Genomic DNA, 19,169 nt, shown 5'->3' on the forward strand with positions numbered 1-19,169 from the left:
GTTAAGCCCAGGGAATACAAGGGAAAAAAAAAAAAAGAAAAGAAAAGAAAAGTGCCTGTCCTAAGTTTATGTAAAAGTAGGGGAGATAATTATTGCACATGTATGAGATAGAGGGAGAGAGAGTGTGTGTTTATATTATATAATCATTTTACAGTGCAATCCCTGTAATACTCTGTGCAAGCTGAAGGAGACACTCAGTAAATGTCTGACTTTGGAATTTTTTATGTGGCATTTGGCTAGCAAACCCTGACGCAGCCTTTCTCTACTTCACTCAGAAATATCTGTAAAAATGTAAAAAGGCGTAAACTCATGCTAGGTTTGGAAATTAGAATGACGCTCAACTAGGAAAACAAGGATTGATATTCCCATAGAGGATCTGGGAAGGTTTTCCAGAATCTAAAAGACTAACTTGTTTGATAAACATAATATGTGACACAGGAACAAAGTTCAGCCTTGAAAGAGTTTGTACCTCCCCACTGTCTGCTCCCTAGCTAAAAACACAGGTTCTTTTAAGCCTAAACCAAGGGCAGCTTTCCCTCCACTCTCCTGCCAATGTCGAGGGGTTTTTGTTTTGTTTTGTTTTTCGGAAGCAGCCAATGAATTTAATTTCCTAGACCTCCCACCCTCACACATGTGACCAAGTCCCTGTCCTCTCTTTCAGTTCAGTTCATTTGAGAACTGCTAACCCAAGAGGCCTCCTGGGCAGGAAGTATGAGTTAGGACAAACAGTGATGCCTAACTTTCTAAGCATCCTAAGTACAATTCTGTTAATGGAGAAGAGGTAGGGAAAACCTTGGTAGCTCTGTGAATTTGGAGGAAGGGTGTAGTTTTGCTATTTCTTCTAGGACTAGAAAGTCAGGCAGTGGTGATCTACCTCAGTCCAACAAAGCTACTCAAAATAAAAACTGCTACACTCTCATAGTTGGCATCTAGCTGTAGATCTGAAGAGCACATCCAAGTATGCAGTGAATGGGGCTAAGAGAAAGTGATGTGTACTGTATTCTGGGAAATACTGAATATGTGTAGCTCTCCAGTTAGAGTAAATTTTTAGAAATAACAAAGTGAGTCCCATTGGAAAAACATTGCATTCAAAGAAAAAGAAAAACCATTTGGAACACTTAGGGAAAGACCTCTTAAAAATTATTTGCTTCTGAAACCAAAAGAAAGTATTATAGAACTACTTAACACATTCGATAGGATTTCTTTAAAAGACATATCTCTAAGACATAGGGCAGAAATTTATTAGGAAAGAATGAATTAAGGTGAAAGGACAACGGAATGAGAAAAAAGGGAAATGACGAAGACCACAAGACAACTAAACATGCAGTAACAATTAAAGCCTATGTTGAAAGCAATAAGGAGCATAATAAATCCACTGAAGAAAGTAAGATCAGGGCTGTCATAAAACTTAGCATATATTTTAAATTTACTCTATTAGAAAAACATTTTGAAGATAGAGGCTATGGCTTATTTACTTTTTTAATCTCAACAGTGCTTAGTCAGAGACTGGCACTAAATAATTGCCTTCTGATCAAACAATTACTTCAATTATCATTTGCCTGTTGGGGAACAAACAGTGATATGCCTGAGCTCACGGTGCCAAGAAATGGCAGAGATTGACCTTCAGCCTGCACAGCCCGTGAGGCTGCCTTAACTTAGAACTCTGGAATTCACAAAATGCACTGAGGACCATTAGAAAATCAAGTCCCCACAGATACATCATACGTGGCTCAATGCTGAACCACTCTCCTTAGGCTAGTCCCTGTTCTTCTGACCACCAACCTTGATGCTCGTCCTCCCATTTTTACCCTGACCTTGGTCTTTGGATGTAAACTCTGATCCTGTCGCTTTCGGTAAGGTTCTAATTTCCTTCCCACCCTCACTGACTCGGATTTCAAAAGTAATGGCCACCCCTGGGTTCACCTGGCTCTAAGGTCTTCCACTTTAGGGGCCCACTGTCATCAGGCGGGACAGAACATAACCCAGGAATCTTTTCATTATGCTTGATAGTATCATTTTCTTTTTGTTCTGGCAACAGTTGGCTCATGTTAGGTAACTAGCTATTTCATTTGGCTTTTGGTAATGCAGTATCCACCTGCAGCACTGGCTAAAAAGAGGTGGCAGAGGTTAGGGGCAGGCAACTCCATAGTACGCCTGGACCGACAACCTACTTGTGCAAATATTTCTCCTTTCCACTAGATAAATGAGGCACAGAAGGTGAGGGCTGCACATACGATTGTCTAAAAGAAGCAGAAGCTTAGGTAGCAACAGTCTCAAAACATTTAATGCTGGTGATTCTAGGTTCTTTCAAAACAAGACAAAACCAAAAAAAAATTGCTTGCTTTTAAAATAAATGAATGACATGGTCACACATAAAGATAGATGAAGCAAAATACTCACCATCAGGAGTACTTGTATTTTTTATGGTGGTTTTTATTTTGAACAGTTGGTTGGATGGTTTTCACCACTGTGAAGCAGTAAGGAGAGCCCAGGTTTTGAAATTGGACGTGTATTTAAACTTGGCTTGAAAATGTACCAGTGTGTGACCCGTAGCTCTGTGTGGTGACTCTGCTCATCAGTAAGCAGGAACAGCCCAGGCTTCTTTGCAGGGTCGCTGTCAGAGTCAAACAGGAGGTGCCAGCACTGTGACAGGCACACGGTGGACACACAACACAACAAATGCCTTTGAATAGGTGGCTCCTGCTTGGTGGCCCTTACTTTCATGGTTATAAGATGGCCAGCAGGATTCTAAGGGTGGCCTTATGACCCTGAGCAGCCAGCTGTCGGCCTCCCACCTTAGCCCCAGAACTGACTGTATCCACAGTCACTACCAACCAGCCGGGGAAGCCGAACAATCCCTTGGTCCATCTCAGGAAGCGAGACTCATCCAAGTCTGGAGATTGGTCTCTGCACTTAAGTCCTTCGGTTTTGGTTTCCTCATCAACACAACAGGAAACTCAAATTTGGTGTTCCTTATGAAATAGTGTTGTAGGAATTTTGAAAGAGCTCTTGCCTCCTCGTATATACGAGCAATTTCTGCTTATAAATTGGTATGACCTTTTAGTTTTGGTATTTTTTTAATCCTTTTCCTGAAATACCCACTGAAATAAACAAATTATCTTGAAGACGTATCATGCCATGAAAACACACCAAACACACCATATTCACCATTGGTTGAGACATGTTTTCTCTGCTTCATTTTTAAAGTGCAGCACTACCCAGAACAGAAAGTTATTTTCTGCTTCTTTGAAGAGCTGTAACTTCTAACATCAGGCCATATGCCACTCAAACTGCTGGAGAGGTTGAGTGCTGCTCCAACAGCTCTTCATAGCAAGCACAGAGCAAGTATGCACGTGGAGAACTGGGAGGGTATCAGGGAGGAAGCACTGAGAGATCTTAGCCAGTTCCCAGGGGGTCGAATCCCAGCTAGAGGTAGGTCTCCCTAAACAGATCCAGATGTGGGTGGAGTCAGCAACTCACAACAGTATTTGCAAGAACTCAATAGACCGCAGACGTCACCCTTGTGGCTTCTTCTGATAGGGAGATGGATGATGGGGCTTGAAGCTCTGGAACAGCCTTTAAGTGATGTATTTATAAGCCTTGGAAACACATGGACTCTTTGACATGAGTTTGTGGATGTTTTTATTATAATTTAACACTGTTTTACTCAGCCATTTTTTTACATATTGTTTTTGCTTATGAAAAATCAAATCCTGTAACAAAGCTTACCATCCTCAGTGTCATTTAACTGGTTTTCTGATGTATGTTTTCTTATTGAAGCAACTAATTTACCAGCTGGCACTGTGACTTATAAGAGCTACCACTTCTCAGGGACCTGATGTGCCGGGCACCATGGTAGATGCTTCGCATGTATCATCAACAGCCATCACAACAACCCTGCAAGACAGTGTTATTGCCCCTTTTAATAGAAGAGAGAAATTGCATCTCCCAGAGGAGAAAAGAGTAGGAGTGGGATTGAAACCAGGCAGTTCAAACCTGGGCCCCTGACATTCTCTGGGGGAAAACTAAAAATAAAAAACTAACGCTGTGTTTTTCTCAATCCTCTGTTTTCCATGTGCCTGCCATATTTCTTCCTCATTTAGTGGCTTTTTAAATTCTATCACAGAATCAGGCTTCTTATTTTTCTTAATGCTTCTTATCTTTCCTGTATACACCAAACAACAAGTAAAACTAGGGGATAGACGATGGGCAGTAGTGTTTCCCAAGGTGATGCAGCGTGGTAAAAGGCCAAGGGTCCAATCAGGTAGAATCTGCTGAGAAGGCTCAGAAGATTAACAGTGGGAAGGAAGTAAAGCCAGAGGACCAAGGATGGGATCCAGGTTGGCATGCAGGCCCAGGACAGGGTAAAAAACAGCAAGTAGGGGCCAGAACAGTTGTACAGAACAGCTTTGGGATACTGGTGCATGAGCATATCAAAATGGCTTAGACTTAGCGCCTCAGGGCCCAGGCAGGCAAAGGGGTGTAGGGCCTGCTGCATGGGATGAACAGCAAATGAGCTCGTGTTGCGTGGTGTAGAATTCACAGTTCACCAATAGACTAAAGTCATGAGGGACAGTGTCCGTCCATCATCTGGTCATAATGTGTATATTGTCTGTTGCTGCTGTAATAAGTTACACCAAGACAGTGGCTTCAGTTTATCATCTTGCAGTTCTGTAGGTCAGAAGTCCAGGTTTGCTTGACTGGTTTCTCTGCTCCAATGTTCACAAGGCCAAAACCAAGGGCTTTGATTTGGGAGATTCTGGGAAAAATCTCTTTCCAAACTCATTCAAGTTGTTGGCCAAATTCATTCCATGCAGTTGTAGGACTAAGGTCCCTATTTCCTTCATGTCAGCCCGGGATCCTTCTCAGCTTCCGGAGGCCACCCATGTTCCCAGCTCATCACCCCCACCGCCATCTCTAAAGCCAGTGGTGGTGCATCAAGTCCTTCTCATGCTTTGAACCTCTCTGATTTCCATTTCTGCCCCATCTCTTCTACCATATCTCTTGAGTCACCCTTCTGCCTTCCTTTTTTGCTATTAAAGACTCATGTGATCACCCTGGGTCCAACAGGATAACCCAGGGTAATCCCCTGTTTTAAGGCCAACTGGCTAGTAACTAATTCTACCGGCCAAGTCCCTTTATAGCAGTGTCTAGATTAGTATTTGACTGAGTAACCAGGGGACAGGAATCTCGAGGGGACATCTTTATAATTCTTCCAACAGTAGCACATTCATCTGCATTTCCCAAATCTGAATGGGTTTGGGGCAATGTCCAATGTTAGACTAGATTCTTGACACTGAAACCTCTAAACACTGTTGGGGAGATTTTTCCCCCTTTCTCTTCCAGGCTGCTGATTATCTCAGACCTGTCCTCCAGTCTCTCCCTGCCCTCCAGAGGTTTCCTATAAATCTCTGATCCTCCTCATTGCCTTGTCCGTGAGCTCCACCTTCATTATTGACTGAACAAACAGCACTTTTGCTGCTCCTTTGTGTTCTGGAAAGCTTTCAGCTAATCCCCTTGAGTCTTGGATACCTCCATCAAGCTCTGATGACCCTAGAAAATCTCAGGGCTTGGGAATCCTATTTTCCTGTCTTTTATAATCTGTAGAGACCCCTTGGGAAGCTATTCCTGAGCCCTTTTTTTCCCTTACTGACATATATAATCAATTCATTTAACAACTGGGAAGGAAAAAAATTTAACTAATTACTAATACATTTGTTAATATTCTCAACTATTTTAGGGCCTATGTGCTTATAATTCATAATACCAAGGTTTAGGGTAATCATTCCCACAATTTGTTGTGCATTAGGACCTTGATAAAATGCAAATTATTGGGCCTGCACCAAAGGTTCAGTAAATCTGGAGTAGGATCCCAGGAAATCTGCACTCAACTAGGATCTCAGGAAAGAGTTAAAATATGTCCAAGTTTGGACAGCTAGAAAGCAGCAGCAGGATTTAAGCTGAAGTCCAGGGTGAAGAGTTAGTATCTGTGTCTCCTTTTTACATAGGAAATGGAAGTGTGTAGGTTGATGAGAACTAAAGCTTCCCCAAGGAGTCCTTGCAAGTGGGTCCCCTACTGTGCTGTCCCTGGGCACTCACTCATCAAAGGCACTTTGCTTCTCCGCACCCCTACATATCTGTGCCTTTAACATTATCATCCCAGTGCTGATGATCAACTTCCATCCTGGCTTCCCCACACTGGACTGCCACTCGGCTTCAGTAACCCTTGTTAAGACCCCATGGTACCCATAGCATGATGAAGGAGCTACTTTGTGGCTGTGTTCCAATATATGAATGATATTGAGCCTTTCGTGAAATTCAAGAGAAAGAGAATGAACATTTATTAAGAGAAAAGGAAATAAACTGAACATTTACTAAGTGCCACCTGTGTGCACCTAGTTGGCAATGTAAGAGCTAGAGGAGTATCTAGTTCTTGTAAACTCAGTACAGCTTACTGAAAAGTGATAGCTCATTTGCAAATGCTATGTCATTTAACCTCCACAATAATACTTTAAGGTATCTATTATCATTCCTATTTTGAACATGAAAAAAATTGAAACTGAGAGAGATTACAAAACTCATACACTGTCATGCAGCCAGTTAGAGAGAATGTCAAGGTTTAAACCCAGGTGTCCTACTCTAAAGCTCATTCTTTCCATTTATATGCAGTTCTCTTCTAAACACAAAAATGCCAGTGTTTACATAAACATTTTGTATCTGTAATCTAGAATGTTGAAATTATGCATTTTGCAGTTGTTTGCATTTTTTTGGCCATCGTATACAGCTTTCACACATCTCTAAATATTAATTATAAATGCTTTCTCTTACAGTTCTCCTCATTACACAATAACAAAATAAATAAAATGTGCTTACCACTGCAACTCTCCATGGGCCTTCCCCACACATTTGACTGTCTCACCCAGACATTCAGAATAGGCATATGTACATCTATAAACACACTCCTTCCACTTAGGCTTCCTCCCCACTTCCTCTTATTGATGGAACCATTCAGCCTTCAGCTGGGCTATTGGCTCCTCTGGCCTATCCCAGCCTTCTTAGCCATTGCGAAGCTGTGCCTCCCCTAGGATATCTCTGGCACTCTCAGGGCATTGTCACCACCTCCCTTCTAAGACAGCTCCCCCAGGGTCCTATTCAGCCTCCCCAGCAGTCCACAGGGCAGGCACTCCTTAGAAAGTTCCATCATGGGCTGGCTGCGCTGAGGTCTGTGGTATCTGGGAGAAAATCAGATGGACTTAATGATCATCTGCCTTTCTGTCTTCTCCATCTGTATATCAGGTGAGATGTCAAGGAAGCAGGGACCCCAGACCACCACAGTATCTTTGCACTCAGAGAGAAATATCTTTCACTAAGTCACATTTCAACACCATGGCTCTGGTGTCAAAGCAATGTTGGAAATGGCTACAGGAGAACTATGTTTGCTGCTTTCCTTTTGATACTGAGTACCTTCCCCATCATGATCCATGTAATAACTCCCTTCTAGAGTTTCTTCCTTTCAAGGATGGCTGTGTTTGTTTTCTGTATCAGAAAAAGAAAAGCTATATCACCCATACTGTGTCCCTTTTTGCTATAGCTGCTAGCAAGCTCAAGAGTTAAATTTAGTGCTCAATTACATTGATGATCTCATTCTCAGTTTCTGAAAAAAATTATCTTCCCTTTTCTTCTCTATGATTTCTGAGCTCTGGAGGCACTGGAAATTTAGAGAAGGGTCCATGCTGTCTTTTTGCTTGAGTATCATTGCTTTTCAGAAGTTCTTGTGGCTGTCTGCTGGGGATTAAGGGAGTTAATTTCAGCTATGTCACACGCCTTCTCTCTTAGGGATTCTTACTAATCGAGAAGGATAGCAGCACCATTATCAGTATCATTGGACAATGCACTGAGGTTCCTAATAAATACTGAGAAGGGAATGCATCTTATATACAAAGCCAAATTTCACCCCTGCCCCCATCACAAATTATCCAAATTGGGTTTTCAGGACCCATCTGTGGCCCATGGCCTGACCACTTCCCAGTGGTAACCAGAGAGAGGAAGGCAGAGGGAGGCGGCCTCCCAGACTGGCTCCAGAGGGGTGCTCCAAGCTGTGGCCCAGTCCGCTTCTCGGATAGACCAGCAGCAGAGGCCAGCACGGGAGAGAGAAACCAACGTGCGTAGGGACCCTCACCACCTCAGGACCACTGCCTGCCATGGCGCAGGTGGTTCCCACAGGTGTTTCACTGAGGAGGCTTGTGACTGGGCTGAAATCCTATTTACTCTGCACCTTTTTATAGTTCATTCTCTCAGATGGGGTGCCTTTTTCTGATTCACACAGAGGCTGTGTATGAGCCACAGGGACCGCACTGCCTCTGCTGAGGAAGGGTAAGTGTGGGAGCATGGCGTGCGCGTCTAAAAGTGTTCTTCCAGTGCTCTTTTCCTTGGGGCCTGGTGCAAGTGTCCTCTCCTCTGTGAGTGGGTGAGGAGCCAAGTTAGTAAATATTGTCCGCCTATAGTTGTAGATTTCTACAAAGAAGGATAGGACATTAGGAGAGAGTCGTGTCCAAAAGGAGAAAAGGAGCATTGAATTGTCACTAGTCCACACATTCTGCAGTATTAACTCAGTGCCTACTATGTGCCAGGCACAGCGCCAGGCATCCGGGATACTTCAGGGAACAAGACCAAGTCTGCCAGAATTCCCAGGTTCGGGTTTCCATTCTCTGTGTTCCCTCAGGCAAGTTATTTCCTCCCCTGTGAAATGCAGTTCTGTAAGGTCAGCGTCCTTCGTGTTCTCTCCTGCTTTCAGCATTCTTCCCCTATGTCTAGCTCTCCGAGGAACTTCCTGATGGAGGATAGAGTTCCTCTCTGGTCTCTTATTCAAATTTTGTATCTTCCCGTGTGTTAAATTCAAAGCCATAGTTCTCATCTGATTGCCCTGTTATTTGCCAAGAAAAACTAGCAGCGGGCAGCTCCGCTGAATTGAAGAATCTCCTCATTCACAGACTTAGGTGAGTCATTCGGAAGCCGGAGCATGAGATGCTGAGTGAGGAAGGAGGAGAGGAGAGGCTGGGGAGGGAGTGAAGACCAACCAGGAGAGGTAAAGGAGGCTGTGAAGGCATTCCCACTGAGAAAGGAGGCCAGGGGAGAAGTTGTAACAGGGAGTGACAGGGCCAGATTTGCATTTGAGAACAATCAGTCTGGCTCCATTGCAGCGAGGAGCACAATTAGAGACAGGGAGATTTGCTCAGGGGTTTTCTCAGCAATTAGGAAGAGCATAACAGTGGCCTGAATTAAGGAAGTGGATGACCGTGAGGACAAAGAAAAGACGGATTTGAAGAAGTTTGGGGAGATCAAATGTAGAGGTTGATAAAATCTGCACAGAGAGGGAGGATTCAAGAAAGAGGGCCCCCAGGTTTCTGGTTTGGGCCACTGAATGGTGTCTGTGCCCTGGAACATGCCAATCCGAGTTGGGGGCGGAATCTGGAGAGAATACTTAAATGGGGCTGGAGGTGAAGGAAAGGACCTCGGTAGAACACTCAGCTCCCCGTTTTGATGCAGACAGCGTGCCCACACCTGGCTGAGCTCGGGACTGTGCACACTGTCGGAGCTGAGTAAGTGCATGTTATGTGAATTAATTTTATAATGTGAGTCTTAAGTGAGCTACAGTATTGGTACCCACAATCTTCAAGCCAGGCTTGGAGAAACCAGCATCTTTCACCTTCTAGAAACGTCCTGAGACAACACCTTGATGAATGAGAGATGTGAAGGTGGGACTGTGAACAAGCCTTGAAGGCATTCCGATCCCACATCCTGTCCAGTTCTGGAATCTCTCAGAGACTGACATATTCCATATAGGCATATGATTCTGATCGACTTTAATGAGATTCCCTTGCAAACCACAGATTCTAAATTATCCTCTTGTAGGTATAATATTTATAGGAGACATATTACTTTACCCTGAATACCCCTACGCACCGTTACACTGAATTCTGACAGTAGCAGGACTCAGAATCAGATCATCTTGTACTGGAATGCCCCCGTTACATGTTGATTTCTTGTAAGCCACAGAAAATAGGTATTTGTAAGAAAAGGACATTTTTTTAAAAACAAAGGTATTTACCATGCTAAAAAATATCAAACACAATCTTCCTATAGTGTTTATTTTATTTTGTTTTTGTTTAATCTAAGGACAAGGCATTTTTCTTTTGGGGAAGAAGGGATAGTTTTTCCCAAGTCTGGAGATTAAACGATTTAGCAGGCACTTCACGTGCAGCTCACAAAAAGGAGATTTGCATATGAACTTGTTTCGGCGAGAAAACACATCTGAACGTGTTTCATGGGAACTATCTCTATCCATGGCAGCTCCTTTTGACCATCTCCTTCTTGTTTTTTTTCTCCATCCCTCCAGGTCACTGGATTGAAACTGTCTCAGGACCTCGACGATCTTGCTATTCTCTACCTGGCCACAGTTCAAGCCATTGCTGTAAGACACTGTAATGACATTTTTAAAGAGATTTAGGGCTGTCAATATGCTCTATGCCACTTGTTCCCCAAGACACATAATATGCTTTTATGACAGAGATTCTTAATTAAAAAGGAGCTTGCAAAAAGGAGATGCTTGAATGTCTAGAATGTCGATGAGGATTCTTACCTGCTTTAACTAATAACCTCACATAACTAAAAGCGGAAAGGAGTTAAAGTCTTTGAACATTATACTTGTCATTTCTCTAATGTGTCTTCTAAATTTAATTAAATAAAAGTAAGCAAGCAGATGCAATGTATGCTTACGTTAGGAAAAATTGGTTTTAAGAATGTCTGAATTTATAAAACACACGATAATTGTTCTTTTGCAAAAGGATTCATTATAGGGTTCCTTTAAATAGTAAGCTTCCTTACAACATGAAAATGTGTGTTTTTAGATAATTAGCTGCTTAAGTGAGAGGTTAGGATGGTTAGGGAGGAAGGGGAGAATTTAATTCTAAAATGTTGGGAGCGTCTAAAGATAAATCAAAAATAGAAACAAAATCCTAAAAGCTCAAACGTTGTCTAAGGAATCATTCTTCTTATCTAGAGGTGATCTATGGGTGGGCTGCAAGAGGATTCTAAACCTTGAAATCACACACAAAAGGTTGTACATGTGTACGTGTTACAAAGTGGGAGAGTGGGTCGTGGCTTTCAGGGTCTCACAGCAGGTAGGTACCCCAAAATAACAGTTACTGCAGTGAGGCTTAGCCACTTGTGGAAAGAGAATGGGAACCAACAGAAAGGGAAAATCAGTGCCCTAAATTTTGATTCAACGTTTATTTTTCAGTGACACCTATTTAAGCAAATATTTTTGTCTATGTATACTATACATACATATATAATATTCAGTTATTCTGTTTGTCCACACAACTGTTTATATAACTTCATTACTTTAAATAATAGAACTATATGCATATTTATTCATATCGCCAACGGAAGTGCTTTTTTTTTTTTTTTTTTTTTTTCTTTTTGAGACAGAGTCTCGCTTTGTTGCCCGGGCTAGAGTGAGTGCCGTGGCGTCAGTCTAGCTCACAGCAACCTCAAACTCCTGGGCTTAAGCGATCCTACTGCCTCAGCCTCCCGAGTAGCTGGGACTACAGGCATGCGCCACCATGCCCGGCTAATTTTTTCTATATATATATTTTAGTTGTCCATATAATTTCTTTCTATTTTTAGTAGAGACGGGGTCTCGCTCTTGCTCAGGCTGGTCTCGAACTCCTGACCTCAAGCGATCCACCCGCCTCGGCCTCCCAGAGTGCTAGGATTACAGGCGTGAGCCACCGCGCCCGGCCGGAAGTGCTTTTTTAATGCTCAGAATCATCCAAGTGCTATGTATTTATAATAGAGAATGAAATTTCCCAAATGATAATAATAATAATAATACTCATAATACTAAAAGAATATACCTTCTTTATTGCAACTGCATGTGAGTATGGAATTGGCGAACTTGATTCAATAATCCTTTTAGATTATAGACTAGTTTGACAATATCTTCCTGAAGCAACATTCTTATTGATTTAATAGCTTAGCCAGTTCAGTGAAATAAATCAGACAGTTTTATGCATGGAAACGTGATCAAAAACAGACAATTCTGACATCTGTCAAAATGGAGGCAATTAATAGTAAGATGAAAACAGCAAAAGTATGTATCAGTAGTAAAGACAATTATTCAGTTATCCTGTTTTATGGATAATAAAATGATGATGGTGATAGTAATAATCAATAATAGAGTTTGGGGGTATTTATTGTGTATTAGGCACTGTGCTAAATATTGTATACACATTATCTGATTTAACCTTATGAGGTAGATAGTATAATCCTCATTCCACGTATTAGAGACCTAAGCTTCTTTGTGGTAACTTGCTCAGGGTCATATAGCTAGTACATGGCAGAGCTGAGATTTGAACCCAGCTTTCTAAAATAAAAGGAGACATATGAGGTACAGTCATGCACAGTATAATGACATTTTATCAACGAGGGACTGCATGTACAATCGTGGTCCCATGAAATTATAATACCATATTTTTACTGTACCTTTCTATTTTTAGATATGTTCAGATACATAAATGCTCACCATTGTGTTACAGTTGCCTACAGTATTCAGTACAGTGACATGCTGTACAGGCTTCTAGCCTGGGGGCAGTGGGCTACACCATGTAGCCTACCCGTGTAGTAGGCTGTACCATCTAGGTTTGTGAACGTATACTCTGTGATGTTCGCATGACAAAATCGCCTAATGATTCATTTCTCAGAATCATTAAGCAACACATGATTGTACTGAGGAACTTTTACTTTCTGATATGGTTTGTTGTATGAAAAGTCTTACAATGGAATGAATCACTTATATTGAAATCAATAATCCTGGATAATCAGAGCTGTGAGATGCTCTCTCCCTTCTGAGCACATGCTAAGAGGACACGAAGGACAAGGCCAAACAAGGTTGGCCAAGGGACACCATCATATGATGGTGATGACTGTTACCTTTCAGCAGTCACTGACTTTGTGCCAGGCACCAGAGTGCCTTACCTACCTGTAGCTTAGAACAGTAACCCTGTAAGTAGATGGGTTTGTTCTCATTTTACAGACTGGGGAAGACCATTTGCCAAGGTCACATGGTCTACAGCTAGCTCATGGTAGTTGGAATTTGAACCTCTATCCCTCTCATTCCCAGGCTCCTGCTCCTTCTGCTTTTCCATGCTGCATTTTTCTTTGATCTGTTTGTAAAAGCTGCGTGGATAAAATAAGCTTTCAGGCATTCCCAAGAACAGTTTTTTACTTAACACATGTTAGAAAACATCATTAATTTGGCCTGAGATTGTTTCACAGGGGCACCTTTCCTGGTAAGAATACTGCACAGAAGTCCAGGAATGTGTAAATGAGGTTCAACTTAATGCAGGCAGAGGGGGAGGGGGAGAGCCAGCTACATTTTCCCAAGTACCACACACTTGGAAAATCAATCTTGTATTTAATGGGCTATACATGTATTAAAAGCTATCATATTTATTCTGTCCATTGTCTTAATGACCTTTATAATACCACAAAGGAAAGGCATTTGAAGACAGAGATTTTTTGATGAGGCTTTATTGTGGTGTCAGTTGAATGGTGAGAGGTTCAGTCTGTTTTGCAGAAGTATCCAGACGTGCTGATCTTTTAGGGAAAAATGTGCATTTTAATGAGGCATTCTGATAACAGATATTTTTCCATAATGTTCAACTTGGAAAAAAATTTTTTTTTGTTTCATTGGCCCTGAATATTGCCCCAACATCTATTTGTTGTTGGTGAGTTAAAGTTAAACAAATTCGTTTCTCTCTGTAGTAATATCTGTGGTTGGTATTTTGTAGGGATGGGATGAAATTAAGGCGAGATTGTAATGAAGTTAACTTGGGACTGTGCGAAACCCGCCATGAAGTAAAATTCTCTCTTGATCACGCTTAATTGAAAGACCTGTCAACCACCCAGTTTATCCATAGCCTGTACATCTATAGTTTTCTTTGCAAAACAGACCCTTAAAAAGTACTATTTGCATTTGAAGTCTCTTGATTTGCATTTGGTTCTGTACATTCCCAGTGGCATAGCCTAATTTTAATTTAAATTTCTCTGTGAAAACATTTTTTCCAGAAAGGTGAGCACAAAATCATTTTTGTACAAAGCCCTTTAGTGGGACATTTCAGTAGGGTGGAGCATTATACAGAGTGGAGTCTGGGACTCCAAAAGGGAATGCCATGTCACAAACCGCTGGCCGAGTGGGAAATTCCAGCCTACAATGCCACACAGGGGAGAGACAGGCTGTCACAGCCCCTCTCAAGGGAGTGCCTCTTATTCGGATCATTTCTTTCCTTTTCCCAGGAAATGTACTCTGTATTACCCTTGTGTCAGGACTGCTAATCACATGGTCCTAGGTCCCTGGTTTTAGAAATATCAGACATATCAGTTTTGCTTGGCATTTCCATACAGATTAGGAGGCAGCTACCTTCCCTCCCATGCAGACTGTGTTGCCTTAGTCAAACTGCATATCTCCTAAGTGGGGACGACAATAGGCAGTTTTCACAGTTGCCCTGGGATTGGAGACAACATTGCCATGCGTAGCAGGGTGCCTAGCATGTAGCTGATGACCAGCATAGCTCTCGTTTGTAAGCACCTTCCACAGGCTGGACTTTCTTCTACAAGTTTTACATATGCTGCCTACAGCAGCAACCTTGTGAGGTAGGTATTACTGTATTTTATCAAGTCTAAGATGAAATTTTTAATTTTTTTGCGTGGTAACATTTCTGACAATCCATAGAATTTTTAACTGAATGAATGTGGTGTTATTATTCCCACTCATAAAATGAGAATTGAATCCTAGAAAGGTTAGGCATAAGAAATATGGGAAGTGCCTGAATGCCAACTTAGGTTTTCTGAATTCAAAAGTCATGCTTTTAGCTACAACAGATTCATACGCCTAGAGTAGACCAGGGTTGCCTAGAATTCACCAGCATCAAATGATCCATGTTGGACTCAAGGGCATCTGTAGACTTCCTAAAATTATCTATAATACTATTGTGTATGTGACTTTTTTCTGGAGAGGTCAGTATGTTTTATCATGTTCTCAAGGGGGTTCATGACCCCCCAAAAAGCTTAAAAAAGAACATCTGGGGGTAATCAGCCATAGTCAGCAAGCAGGATCTGGCCTTATATGGTACAACATGTTTTAATTTTTTTAACACGCTACATCTGTGGACTGTCTTTGGCAGCCCAAGTTTTACCTAATCCATATTTTTACCAGATCCGTGAATAGCTTCAACAAACCCTAAAGACCTCTGGGCTAGAACTGCTGCCTTTTACTTCTGAACTGCTGCTGTTTTTCATCATTTATTCCAGAGCAATTGATATTTCATGTCCTACAGTCCCCAGATCACCCTCTGACCACTCCCACCCACACTCCCTGGGAAGACAGCTCTCCAGACAGCTTCCTCAAAGGAGGCTTCACCTGCCCTCATCCCTGCCCACCTGGGACCAGAGATCAGGGCAATATCCTTCTGACTTTCCGATCCCTATTCCTTACTGTGGCCAAACTTCCGTTCCTTCTTGCCCTCACGCTAAAAACTACCTCTTCTCCCTCTCTGCGCACTTGAGTACCAACCCCAACAACACAGTCACACTTTCTCTAAAAACTATGATATTGGCTTGTATCTTCTCTCCAGCCAAAGATATACCTTCTTCTTCTTGATGGTCATGCCATCTCTGGAGACATTTTGGCCTCCCGGATCTCTTCTGACCTTCTCTTCCCTCTATGTTAGCAGTTCACTCCTAAAACACTTAGTAATTATTCCCTGCCATTTACTTTTGCTGCCATACTAATGCTCCCATGTCCATACCTAGCAGCTTCCCCATTTCCCAGAATTTGCTCCAGCACTAAACATTCCCAGCCTCTCCATCCATTCCTCATGTTCTCAAATGCACCACGTGGCTGCCTCCATAAGACTACTTCGCAGTTCATTTTGTTTTTAATCTTTACCCCAAATAAATTATGATTTTTTAATTTCTATTAATAGTTTTTTGAACTTTCAAATAAATTATAATTTTCAGCTATCTGAATATTCTACCTAAAGCTAAAGAATTATATGTCAAGATTCACCTCCATGACTCTGAGACAGTATCTTCTTCTTAAACAATAATGACTTTTACTGAGTTTGGTAAACTTAGCAAGACACGGAGGAGAATAATGCATTTTAGGAAGATGTTAAGACACAAGGCCTGGATTGAAAATATGGTGAGGCCCTGGGCCTTCCAGAGCATGTGATTTCTGCATCATCCTAGGTCACTGACTGATGGGAATGGACTCTAACTCAGAAGCCTGATTATTAGAAAAACCACTACCTGGTTTCAGGTGATAACAATGGCAATATCAGCCCTTTGCCACCTGGAAGCCTTGTATCTCGCCTTCGTTATATAATTAGAGCCCCCTTTCCATGTTTCTGCTGCTGGACTTTTCGGTGCCTTTGCTAAGGAAAAGGTCTTTAGTTCCCATGGGTGAAAGAAGACTGACCCAGGTACCACTGACTCTGTTAATTTCAGAGCAGTGTTGCAATCACTCCATTTCCACTACCTAATAGAGGGCCCGGGCCACAGTAGACACTCCTCAAATATTTGTTTGAATGAGCTGTGTTAATACAAACTGTGTTGACATTGTCTACTGTTTTTGTCAGTGTTGTATAACTACCGATAGAAGCAAATGGTGTAGTAATTAAGAGGGGTTTGGAGTCAGGCAGGCCCAGGTTGGAATTCCCACTTTGCGATTTAATTAACTGCGTGGTCATAGGAAACATAATCTCTCTGGGTTTCCGCTTTCTGAGATAGTGTATGTGAAGCTCTTATTGCAGTGTCTAGCACTGGGTAAACACTTAATAAATATTCCCTATCATTTATTTTCACTACCATACTAATGCTTTCTTCTGTTTTTCCCTTTAAGTTTGGGACCCGCTTCATTATAGAGGCCATGGAGGCAGCAGGGCACTCTATCAGTACTCTTTTTTTGTGTGGAGGCCTGAGCAAGAATCCCCTTTTTGTGCAGATGCACGCAGACATCACTGGTAAGTCTGGGGAGGAGGAGAGAAGGCCAGTCTAGGCTTGATAGCAAATGGGTATGGCCAAGTGCTAGGCAAGACGAGAATGGGAGGATATGCGTGGTGCACCAGATTATCAAGATAACTATGAAGTCTTTATATTAATGATGGGAAAAGTGACTTCTATGTGTATCCAACTATTGAATGATGGTGAGAAATGAGATAAGAGAGGTAGGCAAGAGCTAGATCTTCATTCATTCATTTACTCAACAGTTTTGAGTGCCACTCCTGATTCAGACATTGTGTTAGAGATACGGAGATGAGCAAGACATGATTCTTATCCCAAGGAGCTCAAAGTCTATTGAGAAAGGCAAACAGCAAACAGACAAATACAGTGTGACAAGAGCTTGAGTGAGAAAAGCACAGGGTATTGTGGAAACACAGTGGGACCCCTCACCTAGTCTTGGACCTGTGATAGCCCAGGGCATGTTGTCTGGGAGCTGTCTTGAAGAAAGAATACAGAGCCCAGATGCTGTGGGGAACGTGGGTCTGGCTGCCAACTGGGGAATTTAAGCCTAAACCCCTAAGATTCTGTGATTCCTTCTCAGCTCGTCAGAATTAGGGATCATGACACCGATGGAGGGAATCCAGAGTAAGGGGCTGAGCTCTTTGTGATACAGGCAGACAGCACAGAGCAGGATCCTTAGTAGAGCCCCTGGGCCCCAAAGAAGGGGCCCCATTGGCAGGAGGCTTGCTGGTGTCACAGAGGCTGGCCTGAACGTCTGTCTCTCTGCACCTGGTGCCGTCACCCTTTTTGCCCCTTGTTCCCCAGCATCACGTGTGCACTACTGTTCCCTCCCAGGACCCATCCCTGAGTGGCCAGGCACCGGACAGGGCAAGGAGAGGGAAGTAGGGATAGATTGGACCCTGTCCCCAGCCCCAGCTCCAGGCTGATCTGAGCCCACCTTACTCAGGCCTCTACTCCTCAGGTCCCCTTGCTGTCCCCTGTCTCCTGGATTCCTTACCTCTGGCAACCGTATGGATCAGAGTCTCTGCCCCATCACATCCCCCTCCCGCTCCAGGCCACACAGATTTCTGCAGATGAGCCTTGTCTAACACTATGGACATGGGTGATCTTTGCACATTTTGAGTTAAAACTAAGTCAGTCACTTAGCTCCCTATTGTAGACAGGTAGACTGAGGCACAGGTCGTAGGGCAGTAGGAAAAGCATGCAGTCTAAGGTAGAGCTATCAGGATGAGAAGTACAGAAATGACTCCCATTGGCCAAGTGCCTAGTCTGTGTCAGGGTGAATCACTCTACATACATTCGATCCTGACATACTGCCAAAAGGTAGTATAGAAATCGGTGTTCCTGTCTTACAGACGAGCACAGTGAGGATCAGGGAGGTGAATTAGATGGACTTTCCAAAGTCAAACAGCCAGTGAGGGGCAGGCCCAGGATTGTAACCCAGGCAGGTGTGGGCCCAGCACTCCTCTGTGCTGTGCCGCTGACCCAGGTCTCTTGACTTTTCTGCCCACTTTGTTCCATTTGATCATGAGCCCACTTTCCTGGGCTCCTCTGAAAGAGCCCATTCTGAAACAGCAAAGACATAAAAAGAGTCCCAATTACCTTATAATTTTCCCCAGGAGAAAAACTGTAACTACATCTTATCTAAAAAGCAGCTGGCTGGTTCAGGTAAGGTTCAAACTTAAAATCTGAAGCCTACTACTAGCCAAAAAGACTTCCTCCCTGGATGCAGGAGGGGAGATGAAAGTCAGCTTTGAGCCGCATACCAGGGAATGGGAAGCAGGGCAGAGCAGCCTGGGTGGGGATTTGCCACTGCAGCTCTGGCCTTGGTGAAAATGGGTCGTCCCCCAGGCCTGACATCGCTGAGCTGACTCAGAAGCAGGGGGGTGCAGCGGCGTCACAGAAAGTTCTGCTTTGGAAACTGTTCTCCTCCAGGCTGTTGAATGAAAACGCTGTTAATCGTTATTTGGATTCGGATTGAAACTGGACCCTTTGTCTCTAACTGTGGACCAGTTACAGTTCCAGACAAAGGGACCTTTTCTTTGGCCTGGAATTCCTCTGCCTTTGGAAGCCTGTGACTGACA

At 42.9% G+C, this 19,169-nt stretch overlaps 1 protein-coding gene across 10 annotated transcripts in view; it reads left to right on the forward strand.

The window, feature by feature from the left end:
• Window positions 1-19,169, forward strand: part of FGGY (FGGY carbohydrate kinase domain containing) — a 387,509-nt gene that overhangs the window by 284,879 nt on the left and 83,461 nt on the right. For all 10 annotated transcript variants that reach the window (XR_011234566.1, XM_069480070.1, XM_069480063.1 and 7 more), the window contains 2 exons: window positions 10,397-10,471; window positions 16,964-17,084. Coding sequence is in view for 9 of the 10 variants with exons in the window: in XM_069480070.1 (XP_069336171.1) it covers window positions 10,397-10,471; window positions 16,964-17,084 (196 nt within the window). In the remaining variant the exon portion in view is untranslated. The remainder of the gene's footprint in view (window positions 1-10,396; window positions 10,472-16,963; window positions 17,085-19,169) is intronic.

Source organism: Eulemur rufifrons, chromosome 8 (genome assembly GCF_041146395.1).
Source record: "Eulemur rufifrons isolate Redbay chromosome 8, OSU_ERuf_1, whole genome shotgun sequence".
Classification (NCBI taxonomy): Eukaryota; Metazoa; Chordata; class Mammalia; order Primates; family Lemuridae; genus Eulemur; species Eulemur rufifrons.